General features: G+C 44.1%; 1 protein-coding gene across 13 annotated transcripts in view; it reads left to right on the top strand.

The window, feature by feature from the left end:
- TRIP12 (thyroid hormone receptor interactor 12) overlaps positions 1-15,978 on the top strand; it is a 1,145,873-nt gene that overhangs the window by 1,035,591 nt on the left and 94,304 nt on the right. For all 13 annotated transcript variants that reach the window (XM_069213427.1, XM_069213421.1, XM_069213434.1 and 10 more), the window contains one exon: positions 3,413-3,577. In XM_069213427.1, coding sequence (XP_069069528.1) covers positions 3,413-3,577 — 165 coding nt within the window. The remainder of the gene's footprint in view (positions 1-3,412; positions 3,578-15,978) is intronic.

Below are 15,978 nucleotides of genomic sequence, written 5' to 3'. Positions count from 1 at the left end.
ACCCACAAATACATTCTTGTCAAAACAGACAACGTGACAACAATGTATTATCTAAACAAACAGGGGGGAACACACTCGACACAGCTGTGCCTCCTGGCACAAAAGATATGGCAATGGGCAATTCACAACCACATTCGCCTAATAGCACAATTTATTCCAGGGATCCAAAATCAACTAGCAGACAATCTCTCTCGAGATCACCAACAGGTCCACGAATGGGAGATTCACCCCCAAATTCTAAACACTTACTTCAAAATTTGGGGGACACCTCAAATAGACCTATTTGCAACAAAGGAGAACGCAAAATGCCAAAACTTCGCATCCAGGTACCCACACAGGCAGTCTCAAGGCAATGCTCTATGGATGAACTGGTCAGGGATATTTGCGTACGTTTTTCCCCCTCTCCCTCTCCTTCCATATCTAGTAAACAAATTGAGTCAAAACAAACTCAAACTCATACTAATAGCACCAACATGGGCAAGACAACCTTGGTACACTACACTACTAGACCTGTCAGTAGTACCCCATGTCAGGTTGCCCAACAGACCAGATCTGTTAACACAACACAAACAACAGATCAGGCATCCAAACCCAGCATCGCTGAATCTAGCAATCTGGCTCCTGAGATCCTAGAATTCGGACATTTAAACCTCACCCAAGAATGTATGGAAGTCATAAAACAAGCTAGAAGACCATCCACTAGACACTGCTATGCAAGCAAATGGAAAAGATTTGTTTGCTACTGCCATAATAATCAAGTTCAACCATTACATGCATCTCCAAAGGATGTAGGGGGATACTTACTACATTTACAGAAATCAAATCTAGCCTTCTCTTCCATAAAGATACACCTCGCAGCAATATCTGCATACCTGCAGATTACCCATTCAACTTCACTATTTAGGATACCTGTCATTAAAGCGTTTATGGAAGGCCTAAAAAGAATTATACCACCAAGAACACCACCTGTTCCTTCATGGAACCTCAACATCGTCTTAACAAGACTCATGGGCCCACCTTTTGAACCCATGCACTCATGCGAAATGCAATTCTTAACGTGGAAGGTCGCATTTCTCATTGCCATCACATCTCTAAGAAGAGTAAGTGAAATTCAGGCGTTTACTATACAAGAACCTTTTATTCAAATACACAAAAATAAAGTAGTCCTAAGAACCAATCCAAAATTTTTACCAAAAGTTATTTCGCCGTTCCACTTAAATCAAACGGTAGAACTACCAGTGTTCTTCCCACAGCCAGACTCAGTAGCTGAAAGGGCACTACATACATTAGACATCAGAAGAGCACTAATGTACTACATTGACAGAACAAAAGAAATAAGGAAAACAAAACAACTGTTTATTGCATTTCAAAAACCTCATACAGGAAACCCAATATCAAAACAGGGTATAGCCAGATGGATAGTTAAGTGCATCCAAACCTGCTACCTTAAAGCAATGAGAGAACTGCCCATTACACCAAGGGCACATTCAACCAGAAAGAAAGGCGCTACCATGGCCTTCCTAGGAAACATTCCAATGAACGAGATATGTAAGGCAGCCACATGGTCTACGCCTCACACATTTACTAAGCACTACTGTGTAGACATGCTATCCGCACAACAAGCCACAGTAGGTCAAGCCGTACTAAGAACTTTATTTCAGACTACTTCCACTCCTACAGGCTGAGCCACTGCTTTTGGGGAGATAACTGCTTACTAGTCTATGCACAACATGTGTATCTGCAGCTACACATGCCATCGAACTGAAAATGTCACTTACCCAGTGTACATCTGTTCGTGGCATTAGTCGCTGCAGGTTCACATGTGCCCACCCACCTCCCCGGGAGCCTGTAGCCGTTTGGAAGTTATCTCCAACATTTGTACATTTGTAAATATATTACTTAAACCTTAGTTGGAACATACTTATTCATTCCATTGCATGGGCACTATTACTAACATACACAACTCCTACCTCATCCTCTGCGGGGAAAACAATCTAACATGGAGTCGACACCCATGCGCAATGGAACGAAGGAGGAGGAGTCCCTCGGTCTCGGGACTCGAAAAAATACTTCTTCGAAGAAAAACAACTTGTAACACTCCGACCCAACACCAGACGGCGGACTATGCACAACATGTGAATCTGCAGCGACTAATGCCACGAACAGATGTACACTGGGTAAGTGACATTTTCATTATTTGTTAGGAAAAAACATCCTCATTGTTGAAAAACATGGGAAAGGTGTACTCTGTGCGCTATATAAGTGCTTGTGCAAGAAAGTGTGCACAATTGATCAGATAATATATATACAGTCAGAACGTGTTCTCCAGTCTGTCCATGTTACAATTTACAACATTTGGGGCTGGTCAATCAGAAGTAAAGCAACACAAAAAAATGATGGAAGGAATGCTGAACATTGTCAAACATTCACCCATAGTCGCAGATCTGGGTTAAATCCATCATTGTTTTTGCTCACTGTGCAACCCCACTTAGGACCAAGCCATATGCAAATCAGTCTTGACCCTGGTCCCCATGAGAACAGTCAAGCCTGAACTGCCAGTCCAGCTCCTCCCTGGACCGGAAACAAGCATCCTGGGACCGGTTTTGGGTATCACCTCCTCATCAGCCAGGCTAGCTTGAAGCTAGTGGCACAGTGAGCGTCGGTTATGACCAGAACGGTGCCACCTACTGCCAGACAGATGGCTGGGGAATATTCAAAAGGTGAGGAATCTGTGGCTAGATCAGAATCTACCAGAAACAGCATATCTGAAGGTAGGTATCTTGTTCATTTGTGTTCCCACCTGGAGGAGTTATGGTCTGGCAGCTAAAGCTAATCTGATCGTATTGGAGCAGGACCAACACTCATATGCTTACGGCTGGGCTCTGTCTAGAGTAGCACAGTAGGTGAAGAAACAATGAGCTGCAGTTCTGTCCCAAGTGATCGCCAGTGACAAATTCTAGCTATCCTTCCATCACTTTGTTCTTTGTTGTGATTGCTGATCTGTGATTGGAGATCAATGGATTTGGGTGGACTGTGTTTGATATGTGAAGTTAGGCGAGGTGAGACTCTAGGGAAGGGTTGTGGTCCAATTGGGGAGACAGGAGCTTTACAGTGTTTAATTAGGCAGTCCACGATTAAACTTAAGTGGGCAAATATTTATTTAAGAAATGTTTGTGCCGCGTGGTCAAAATGAGTCAGTGGTTTATTAAACACTGTAACTGAATTGAACCATAGCTGCAGTTTCACCATATCTGACTAATATTGGTGTTCTCTTGTATAATGGTTGTTAACCATCTTCACTTAATGTCTGTTTGCAAAGGTTATAACTAAAATAAGGGCTGTTAGAGCACAAAAGCCTTGTGCTTGAAATTATTCAACGTTTTAGTAAAAACAATTCTCCCTTTTTTTAAAGGTGGACCTTCCTCTTGGCCTTCCTTTCTACAAATGGATGCTGCGACAAGAAACATCATTAGTTTCTCACGATCTTGTGAACATTGATCCAGTAGTAGCAAAATCAGTTTATCATCTAGAAGATATTGTCAGACAAAAAAAAAGGCTGGAAAAGGATAAGTCACAGGTAAGATATGTCAGGGTTGCAGGACAATCCGAAAAAAGATTTTGTGTTTCTAGAGGATGAATGTTTTGGTGTACATTTAGTTTGGAGTCTTCATCATTAGTTTCCCAAAATGTTAAAAACAAATAGTGTGGCATCCATCTGCTACCCTTTATTAAATGTTATTCTAACATGTCCTGTAAACTTAGTCTTGTAATTTATGCAGGTTGTAATAATTCATTGATTTTATGTAAACCTAGGTTCTAGTTGTAATTTACTTCTACTGATTCGTTAAAGGGATTGTCTTCCCACCTATTAGAAGGAATCCTGCACATTTCTTCATTATCTACAATGGCTCTCTAGTGCCATTATACAGCCTTGGATCTGGAGCCATGTGGCTTCAATGAAAGTGAAGTAGCAGGTCCATAAAGTGCACCCCTTGTTACTTTTTCCCCATGCCTCGGTATATGCTATATCCTGAACTGTGGAGTTATCTGTGAGTTATTAGGACATGTTTTGATGTTTTTCACATCTTTGCTAGAGTTTTTGTAAGGACGGGGCAGTTTTTTTTGTTTTTTTTTTTACATTTTTATTTTTTATTTTATTTGGATGGGGGAGGGAGATTCTGAAATTTTTAGACTCAATGCTGAAAATGTCCTGTCATTGCAATTGGCTTTGAAACCTTGGAAGGTTTCATGTTTTATAATCTAACTTGTGTAGCAGATGTGCCCCAAGATCCTCAATGATATGGAGACTAAGCTGACCAAGCTGGGCAAATATAGGTCATGGACAAAAATAGATTCTGCATAGCTGTTTCACCAAAGTCACAATGAGACGACGTTTTTGTCTTCTTAACAGTGAGAATGAGCAGAATGTCAAGAGAGCTTTCAGACTTCTTAGTTCTTGTTGAATTACTAAAGAACATACCACAGTAGGAACATTTTCCAAATATTGGCATTTCTCTGGTCCAGGTTATGCCTTTCAGATGGTAACCTTGACCTCTAAGATTTCCCGCACTATGCCGTTTGGAGATGTTGTGGTATCACCTATGCCAGTAGTTCTTAAACTTTTGGCTTTTGTGAACCCCCTTTTGATCATTACTGGAACCCCAGGAGCTCCCACACACTCAATGTTAAAATCCAAGGACCTCTACTTAGTAATTACTGGAAGCCGGAGACCCTGGCCTCTAAGCATTCTCGATGTTTGAAACCGAAAACTAGATGCTGAAAAAAAGTACTGAAACAAGAATGAATCACACACATATACAAATGACATTTTTTATTTAATTCACATACAAATAAAAAAAAATCTTAATTTTAAAGGGAAGGATAGAGCTTTTCTAATTCAATTGAAGCCACTCACCATCCATACTATAGTCTTTGATGCACTTGCACTGCTCCCATGAGTCAATCTGAGAATACTAACTTAATTTTAAGCCTCAAATTTCTAATTCATTCATGTTTACGCAATATTTCAAAATGTTTAATTGTATTTTTGGCTTTTTTATTTATATACACTTTATTTTTCTGTTAATATTTAATTTTCTTAGCGGTTGCCGACCATCTGAGTAGGCTTTGTGGACTCTGGGGAATGCCGGACCACAGATTATGGACTACTGACCTATGCCACTGTCATCAGTTGACCACGTTGAGGCATTAGGTCTGACCAAGACAGTCTTGAGATTAAAATTGAAAACTACTCCAGAGTTAGTTTGTGTTTTCAGCGAGCCCCAAATCTGCATCCTTTTCTGGTGGTGCCATTACTGATGTCCACTTCACAGTTTGCTTAATTCAAGTTACAGATTACTCACCTTGTCCCAAAGAGGAGGTTCAGAGAGTATTTTTAAGAGAAAGGAATACCGCAGATTAGCAAAATGACAAAACCCGAGGCCTTTTTATTTTTAATTTTTAAACAGTTCTTTATTTTATAAGGAATCAGTGTTTACTTTACAAAACATATTAACCCCTTCGCTGCCAGGCCTTTTTCTCCTAAGATGCCAGGCAGTTTTTTGGCTATTTGGGGCAATTTGCGCTTAGGCCCTCATAACTTTTGGTCCACATAAGGTACCCACGCCAAATTTGCGTCCTTTTTTCTTTTCCCCCAACATCCTATGGATTCTAGAGGTATCCAGAGTTTGTGGGTTCCCCTGGAGGAGCCCAAGAAATTAGCCAAATACAGCGAAAATTTCGATAAAAAAAAAAAAAAGAAAATAGGGAAAAAGGGCTGCAGAAGGCTTGTGGTTTTTTCCCCAGAAAATGGCATCAACAAGGGGTTTGCGGAGCTAAAATCACCAGCTTCCAGGAACAGGGAGATTTGGATCAGAAAACCACATTTTTCAACACAATTTTGGCATTTTGCTGGGACATACCCCATTTTTGCTTTTTTGTGTGCTTTTAGCCTCCTTCCATTTAGTGACAGAAATGGGTGTGAAACCAATGCTGGTTCCCGGACAGCTAAACATCTCTGAAAAGTAGACAAAATTCTGAATCCAGCAAGGGGTCAGATCCTACAAGGTTTTCCTACAGAAAATGACAGCTGAAATAAAATACAAATTTAAATTGAGGAGAAGAAAACAGCCCTTTCTATCCGTTTTGCACAGTAACATTTTCCTGCGATGTAAAATTTTCAAAAGCAATATAATGTTACGGCTGCTGGACTCTTCTGGTTGCGTGAATATATAGGGCTTGTAGGTTCATCAAGAACCCTGGGTACCCAGAGCCAATAAAGGAGCTGCGCCTTGCAGTGGGTTTTCATTGTGTACCGGGTGTACAGCAATTCATTTGGTGAAATATGAAGATTGAAAAATGGGTTTCAAGAAAACTTTGTATTTCCAACATGGGCACAAGATAAGGTGTTGAAAAGCGGTGGTTATTTGCACATCTCTGAATTCCTGGGTCCCAATACTAGCATGTGAATTACAGAGCAGTTCTCAAATAGACTTTTTTTTTACACACTGTCTTACATTTGAAAGGGAAAAATGTAGATAAAGACAAGGGGCAATAACACTTGTTCTGCTATTCTGTGTTCCCCCACATCTCCCGATAACAATGGTATCTCAGTTGTGTAGGTACGCCTAATGCCCGCGACAGGAAACTCAACATGGGCATATAACATATTTTTACATTGAAATCTGACATGTTTTTTGGAAAGTCCCTGTAAGGAAATGCCTCCTTGGCATGGTTACCCCCTGACTTTTTGCCTTTGCTGATGCTATGTTTTGATTTGAAAGTGTGCTGAGGCCTGCTAACCAGGCCCCAGCACCAGTGTTCTTTCCCTAACCTGTACTTTTGTTTTACACAAATGGCACACCCTGGCATCCAGGTAAGTCCCTTGTAACTGGTACCCCTGGTACCAAGGGCCCTGTTGCCAGGGAAGGTCTCTAAGGGCTGCAGCATATCTTATGCCACCCTGGGGACCCCTCACTCAGCACAGACACACTGCTTGCCAGCTTGTGTGTGCTGGTGAGGACAAAACGAGTAAGTCGACATGGCACTCCCCTCAGGGTGCCATGCCAACCTCACACTGCCTATGCAGTATAGATAAGTCACCCCTCTAGCAGGCCTTACAGCCCTAAGGCAGGGTGCACTATACCATAGGTGAGGGCACCAGTGCATGAGCACTGTGCCCCTACAGTGTCTAAGCAAAACCTTAGACATTGTAAGTGCTGGGTAGCCATAAGAGTATATGGTCTGGGAGTCCGTCAAACACGAACTCCACAGCACCATAATGGCTACACTGAAAACTGGGAAGTTTGGTATCAAACTTCTCAGCACAATAAATGCACACTGATGCCAGTGTACATTTTATTGTGAAATACACCCCAGAGGGCACCTTAGAGGGGCCCCCTGAAACCTTAACCAACTACCCATGTAGGCTGATTGGTTTTAGCAGCCTGCCACACTCGAGACATGTTGCTGGCCACATGGGGAGAGTGCCTTTGTCACTCTGTGGCCAGTAACAAAGCCTGCACTGGGTGGAGATGCTATCACCTCCCCCAGGCAGAAGCTGTAACACCTGGCGGTGAGCCTCAAAGGCTCACCCCCTTTGTTCCAGCGCCACAGGGCACTCCAGCTAGTGGAGTTACCCGCCCCCTCCGGCCACGGCCCCACTTTTGGCGGCAAGGCCGGAGGAATTAATGAGAAAAACAAGGAGTCACTGGCCAGTCAGGACAGCCCCTAAGGTGTCCTGAGCTGAAGTGACTCTAACTTTTAGAAATCCTCCATCTTGCTGATGGAGGATTCCCCCAATAGGGATAGGAATGTGACCCCCTCCCCTTGGGAGGAGGCACAAAGAGGGTGTACCCACCCTCAGGGCTAGTAGCCATTGGCTACTAACCCCCCAGACCTAAACACACCCTTAAATTTAGTATTTAAGGGCTCCCCTGAACCTAAGAATTTAGATTCCTGCAACTTACAGAAGAAGAGGACTGCTGAGCTGAAAAACCCTGCAGAGAAGAAGACACCAACTGCTTTGGCCCCAGCCCTACCGGCCTGTCTCCCTCCTTCAGAAGAAACCTGCTCCAGCGATGCTTTCCCTGGGACCAGCGACCTCTGAATCCTCAGAGGACTGCCCTGCTTCCAAGAGACCAAGAAACTCCCGAGAACAGCGGCTCTGTTCAACAAAGACTGCAACTTTGTATCCAGAGGCGCAGATTTAAAGACCCCTGCAATCCCCGCAAGAAGTGTGAGACTTGCAACACTGCACCCGGCGACCCCGACTCGACTGGTGGAGAACCAACACCTCAGGGAGGACCCTCCGGCGACTCCGAGACCGTGAGTAACCAAAGTTGTCCCCCCCCTGAGCCCCCACAGCGACGCCTGCAGAGGGAATCCCGAGGCTCCCCCTGACCGCGACTGCCTGACTCTGAAATCCCGACGCCTGGAAAAGACCCTGCACCCGCAGCCCCCAGGTCCTGAAGGATCGGAACTCCAGTGCAGGAGTGACCCCCAGGAGGCCCTCTCCCTTGCCCAGGTGGTGGCTACCCCGAGGAGCCCCCCCTTGCCTGCCTGCACCGCTGAGGAGACCCCTTGGTCTCCCATTGAAATCCATTGGAAACCCGACGCTTGTTTGCACACTGCACCCGGCCGCCCCCGCGCTGCTGAGGGTGTACTTTCTGTGTGGACTTGTGTCCCCCCCGGTGCCCTACAAAACCCCCCTGGTCTGCCCTCCGAAGACGCGGGTACTTACCTGCTGGCAGACTGGAACCGGGGCACCCCCTTCTCTCCATTGAAGCCTATGCGTTTTGGGCACCACTTTGAACTCTGCACCTGACCGGCCCTGAGCTGCTGGTGTGGTGACTTAGGGGTTGCTCTGAACCCCCAACGGTGGGCTACCTTGGACCCCAATTTGAACCCCGTAGGTGGTTTACTTACCTGCAAGAACTAACATTACTTTACCTCCCCCAGGAACTGTGAAAATTGCACTGTGTCCACTTTTAAAACAGCTAAATGTGTTTTATGTAAACAGTATATATGCTATTGTGATTATTCAAAGTTCCTAGAGTACTGACCTGCAATACCTTTCAAATGAGATATTACATGTAGAATTTGAACCTGTGGTTCTTAAAATAAACTAAGAAAAGATATTTTTCTATTCAAAAACCTATTGGCCTGGAATTGTCTCCGAGTGTGTGTTCCTCATTTATTGCCTGTGTGTATGTACAACAAATGCTTAACACTACTCCTTGGATAAGCCTACTGCTCGACCACACTACCACAAAATAGAGCATTAGTATTATCTCTTTTTGCCACTATCTTACCTCTAAGGGGAACCCTTGGACTCTGTGCATACTATTCCTTACTTTGAGATAGTGCATACAGAGCCAACTTCCTACAGTGCCTAGATGTGGATTTTGGCCTCTAGCTCAGCCGGCACCTGGGGATACCTACCAAACCTGTGCATTTTTGAAAACTAGACGCCTAGGGGAGTCTGGAATGGAGTGACTTGTGAGGCTTTCTCACCAGGTTCTGTTACCCAGAATCCTTTACAAACCTAAAAATTTGGCAAATAAACCACTTTTTCCTCACATTTTGGTGATAGCAACGTCTGGAATCTGAGAGGAGCCACAAATTTCCTTCCACCCAGCATTCCCCCAAGTCTTGCGATATAAATGGTACCTCACTTGTGTGGGAAGGCCTAGTGCCCGCGAAAAGAAATGCCCCAAAACGCAACATGGACACATCACATTTTTACATTGAAATCTGACGTTTTTTTTGCAAAGTGCCTAGCTGTGGCTTTTGGCTTCTAGTTCAGCCGTAACTAGGAAACCTAGCAAACCTTTATATTTTTCAAAACTAGACAACTAGGGGAATTCAGAATTGTGTGACTTGTGGGTCTCTCGCCAGGTTATGTTACCCAGAATCCTTTGCAAACCTCAAAATTTGCCCCCAAAAAACGTTTTCCTCACATTTTGGTGCTGCAAAGTTCTGGAATCTGAGGGGAGTCGCAAACTTCCTTCTACCTAGCGTTCCCCGGGTCTCCCAATAAAAATGGTACCTCACTTGTGTGGGTAGGCCTAGTGGCCGCAACAGGAAATGCACCAAAAGACTATGTGGACACTTCAAAATGATCAAATACAAAACTACCTGTTTTTGAAAAGCGGGATGTAGGGGGGTGGGGGAGTTCATCTGTGTTTTTGGTCCTGGGCTCAGCAGCCATCGAGGGAAACCTACCAAAGCCAAACATTTCTGAACACTAGACACCCAAGGTAGTTCAGTGAGGTGTGACTTGCGTGGATCCTCCAGTGTTTTCTTACCCAGACCCTCTGCAAACCTCAAATATAGCAGAAAGAATCGCATTTCCCACACTTTTCGTTGTAGGATCACTGTGCCTGTACAAATTTCCTACCACCCAATGTTACCCTCGATCTGCTGATAAAAATGATACATCACTTGTGGCCCTGATGCCTGCAACAGTAAAAGGCCAAAAACGTGTAGAGATAGAGGGGATAGTACAGTGAGTTGATAAGCACAATAAAAAAAAAAATCATTTTTAGACCTACTCTGCTTTGGGGACCCACACAAGTGAGGTATCATTTTACTTGGGAGGCTGGGTGGAAGGAAATCTGTGCCGGCCCAGTGAGCCTACAAAGAAAAGTGCTGAAAATGTTTTTTTAAGCAAATTTTGAGGTTTGCAGTGAGTATTGGTAAGAAAATATTGGGGGATCCACGCAAACCACACCTCCCTGGACTCCACTGGGTGTCTAGTTTTCAAAAAAGTCTGGGTTTGCTAGGTTTCCCTAAATAACCGCTACACCTGGGACCAAAAACACAGGTGCCCAATCCAATCCACCCCACCCCTGCAAAAATAGGTTGTTTTGTAATAGACCATTTTGATGCGTCCACGTCCTTCTGTGATGTTCCAAACACTAAAATTGTGAAAAGAAACGCACTTAAGTTACGTTAAAAAAAGGCCCCTCACCCACCAACAAGTTGGTGGCATGCTTCATCGGGGACCCACCCGAGACACCTATCATGTCATCGGTGTGCTTCAACGCCTGATTACAGCAGAGGAGGTGTTTTCATTTTTACCACACATACTGGTTGGATTTGCACGAGGGTCAGTGATGATTCAGTAGATCAAATTTTATTAACAAGAGATTTCACAAAAATGAAATGCACTGTTAATAACCAAAAGGCCAAAACATTGAACCAGTGACTCGCAGCTCGTGAGCTGTAAAGCTGTGACAAGGTACCAACCGCTTTACAGTCCATTTACACACCTTTCATACATGACATGCACAAGACCATTCACGTCACCAGCCGTGTGCCCAGCACATTACAACACTTGCATCAACAGACCGCGCCATTCAAGGGCCCATCATTTTCATACGCCCACATGCCTGGCACAGCCATATCACCAGCTGATGGGAGTGTGGGGACAGGCATTTTGCTAGAAGTGTGTTCCAGTGGCCAACAGCAAGTCACTATTTACACCGCCAGCCAAGCGCCACCCCATGCACACCACCACCACTTTTTTTTTTTTTCTAAACAACAAAGAAACCACTAACTAATTAGAAATAAGTACAAAACTACAAATACAAAAGCTCTAACTAAATGCATGACAGTAATGCCAACTGTGAAACGGAACATTTAATAATATAAAACAGGCAGTTTATGCTCACGGTATTTCCCAATAACTTTTTTGAGTGTGGTAACTCCTTAAACAGCCACCCACACACAGCCTAGGCTTTGAAGGACAATCGGGGAAGTACATACGAGTCTCCTTCCAGATACATCTTCGAGTAAAGACTACACATCTCTTAGCAGAACATTTTTTGTGGACCGTGGAGGGAATGTGCTCACCAAAGTGGTGATCTTTCAATCTAGCCACATCCTCCACCGCTGCTTCTCTAGGAACTCTTGCCTGTTCCAGCACAAGGCTCTCTATGAGAGACTCCTGAAATTTCACAAATGTCATCCTTGACTCTGGAGAACTATTCTTGCACACAACAAAAGCATTAAAAGTTGCTGAATGGAACTGGTGAACTGCTAATTTCTTATTCCAAACATAAGCCTTACGAGCAGGAGTGTAAGGTTCCAACCTCTGATCTACTCTATCAACACCACCCATGTGCTTATTTTAGTCCAGAATGCACACAGGTTTTTTGCACTTCGGCAACCTGACCCCAAACAGTCACAGGGGAAGTACTCATCATGGATAGTAGTTCGCATGTAGACATCCCTCCTGTCTGCAAATTTCAGAGCTAGCAGCTCATCATTCCGCAAGGCACTGCACTGTCCCCTTTCAAGGGTTTTACAGACAAGCTCCCTTGGATAGTGTTTCCAGTTAGAATGGATTGTGCCACAAGCAACAGTGTCCACTCTGAACAATTCCTTGAACAACTGCACTCCAGTGTAGAAGTTATCTATGTACAAATGGTGACTTTTGTTAAACAGTCCTCTACCAAGTTCCCACACAATTTTCTTGCTAACTCCAAAAGTGGGCGGACAACTAGGGGGCTCAATACTAGAATTCCTACCAGTGTAGACCCAGAAATTATAAACTTATCCTGTTCTACTTTCAGACAGCATATACAATTTAATTCCATACCGTGCCCTCTTGCTAGGAATTTACTGCCTAAAAACCAAACGACCCTTGAACAGGACCAAAGACTCATCCACACTTATTTATTTGCCTGGAACATAGACCTCTGAAAACCGATCTACAAAATGATCAAGGACAGGTCTAATCTTAAAAAGACGGTCAGAATTAGGGTTTTCTTGTGGCAAAGATAAAGCATTATCAAGAAAACGCAGCATCTGAAGAAGACGCTCATACCGGTTAAGTCTCATGGTTGCAGGAAATATTGCAGTTGCCATCAAGGGACTAGTAGACCAATATGAAGACAATGATGGCTTTCTAATCAGCCCCATCAAAAAAGTTAAACCCAAGAACTCTTTAAACTCTTCCAGATTTGTGGGAATCCACCGCGTGGCTCTAAAGTGTGGCCTTAGTCTGGCAGCGTTGTCCCTCAAATACTGCTCCGGATACAGATTCGTCAGCTCAACAGTCTCTTCCAAAAATACATCGTCCATAAACAAATGAAAGAAATTGACATGAAAAAAAGTTTTACTTATTCACTCTACACCTCTGGAGATCAGTAAAGGCAGGCAATTCTGGGGAAATCCAGAGGTCAGGTCTTCCAATGGGAAGCCTTTCAGCTGCTGGCTGCTGCACTATTGGCACATCAGTGTCCTCCTCTAAAACAGGCACTTCATCAGCATTGAGAGTGGCTTCATCATCATCAGATGATTCTTCTCTGAAGGAAAATTCACTTCCAGATTCTTGCTCTGCCTCAGATGCAGAGTCAATCTCATAATCATGGTCAGAAGATGACTCAAAAAGCACACCAACAACCTACTGAGCTGTCATCCTACGGCTAGCAATGATCCTTCAGACGAAAAGTAACTAGTCAAATGCACCACCAACAACCAGCAGCGTGTAAGATAAGTAATAAAGTGTGGTTTGATCACTAGGAGTTACAAATTCAAAACCTATACCACTCACCTGAAAAGGCTAGACTCGCCAGCAACTACTCTGCACAGCCACAGCAGTCACCAATGATATCCCACTAAAAAGAAAGAGAAGAAAATTCCAAGACAACACAAATATCATTGTGCGCTAATCTAAGGACAATTTCACACAAAATTCTGCATTTAGTACATGCATGACAACAATAGTAATTTGTAGGAAATTGCGTAGTTGCATGTTTTAGGAAAGAAAAAACAATCTGCTGGTCAACCGCTGCTAAAACCGCCAGGAGTCACAGGAACAGAAGCAAAAGCTTTGAAATAGAACAAAAAGGAGAAATAAAGCATTATAATCACAAATGCAAGTACTTTGCTAGTCTACATCCCGCCTCCCCCCCCCCCCCAACATTTAGACATTTCCCCTGGTGCCTTAGTGGCTTCTGATGGGCCCCCGGGGGGGGGGGGCAGAAATGGCCTACAGTGCTGGGCCCACTTTGGGGTGCGACCCTTGCCCAAGAGGCCGCCCCCACACAGAAAACACACAAAAACAATCCCTGGTTTCCAGTGGCTTCTGCACATCAGTGCTTTACCCCCTTTGAGGGGTGCGAACCTTGCCCAAGGCCCCCCCCCCCCCCCCCCCCACCCTCCCTCAACACAAAAAAACACACGCAAACACAATCCCTGGCTTCCAGTTGCTTTTGCCCCCCTTGGGAAGCGATTCCCCTTGCATCCCTGTTCTGGGGGGGGGGGGTTGGTGAGGCTCATGGGGCGAGCACTAGCGCTTCCCCCATGAGCCAGGTTAGTGACGTAACAGTAACATCCTTGGCACCTAATCACCGCAGTTAAGGATGGAACCGTTACATCATTGGCTGCCAACGGGTTAAAACAGTTTGATGGTGGTGTGATGTAACACACACAGCATCCCTAAGGGTGGCTACCGCAAAGAAAGATGAAGCACTGACTTGTAGATTAAATGCCTAAAGTGCAAGAATTAGAGAGGAATTGCTAATGTGGGTGGTATTGATATTGCTAATTACTTGTAGTGCACATGAATGACTGAAAGCGCCTTGGCACTAAAAAAAACTACCCCTGACACTGAAGTGAATCTGAAGGAGAAAACTAGATGAACCAACCTTAAACCAGGTTGGCTGACCAGGAGAAAAGCCAGGCTTTGAGCATTTTTCTCAAGCCCAGAAGGTTAGCTTGGCCTCTCAACTGAACAAGCAAGGTGTTCCAAAGTTGGGCTTCTAAAAACATAAATTTTCTGCCTCCCCAGAATGATCTCCTAAATTCTCCTAATAGCCTAGTCATTCTAGCACTGGAGGATCTTAACAATCTACTGGGGGTATACCAGGTGACATTTTCCTCGAAATATTCTGGGGCAGCTCTGCACAGTGCTTTGTGAACGAGTCAGAGGGTCTTTAACTTGACCCTTTTCCTCACTGGCTGCCAGCGTAGCTCTTTTAAACTTTCTGAGACGGACTGAAATTTGAGTATCTTTTTCAAAAGTCTGGCCGCTGCATTTTGAAGACATTGCAATTTACTGAAAGAATACTGATGGGTTCCTAAATGTAGACTGTTACAGTACTCCAGTCTGGACAAGATCAATGCCGTGACAACTGTTTTCTGCCACTCAGAAGGGATATATATCAGGATTTTCTTAATCTTACACCTCAAGTAGAAGCAAGAGGACACTAGTTTGTATGTTTGTGCATTAAAAAACAAGCTTGCGTCGAATAGGATACCCATGTTTTTTACTGTAGATACAGGAGCAGGGGCAGGTTCCAAGAAATTAGGCCACCAGTCTTGGTTTCATGAGGAAAGTTCTTAACAAACAAAAGTTCCTGAATTTTAGATGAGTTAATCATCAAACTGTTTTGACTCATCCATTTTTACAGTAGCCCTAGTTGAGGAACCTCAGGGCTCTCTCGTCTGTATTATTAGCAGTGGAAATGGTGAGCTGTGTATCATCAGCATATGCAACAGGGGAAGAACCAAAAGAATGGGTAAGTTCTGTCAAAGGAGCCACGTAGATATTGAGAAGAGCCTGGCTCAAAGACGAGCCCTGTGGGACCCCACAAGGGAAGATAAAAGATTTTGATTTCAATTCACCCACATCTACAAATTGTTCTCTATGAGAAATAAGAGAGCGAAACAGCTGTAAAGCAGGTCTTCCTATTCCGATTTCTTCCAGCTATTGTAGTATGAATCTCATGGTTGATAGTATCAAAATATCCCAACAGATCTAACAGAATCAGAGCTGCCTTCCCTCCATTGTCCAGAATACCTCTCACTAGGTCAGCAGCCACCACCAAGGCCAATTCTGTACTGTGATAAGGCCTAAAACCAAATTGTACTGGATCTAACACTCTGTGCTCTTCCACATATTTGGACAGGGTGACATTCATATGTTTTTCCAACACCTTAGCTACCAGAAGAAGACGGGGGATGGGA

The sequence above is a fragment of the Pleurodeles waltl genome, chromosome 11, assembly GCF_031143425.1.
Source record: "Pleurodeles waltl isolate 20211129_DDA chromosome 11, aPleWal1.hap1.20221129, whole genome shotgun sequence".
NCBI classification, from domain to species: Eukaryota; Metazoa; Chordata; class Amphibia; order Caudata; family Salamandridae; genus Pleurodeles; species Pleurodeles waltl.
This window is presented reverse-complemented; position numbering and strand designations above follow the sequence as displayed.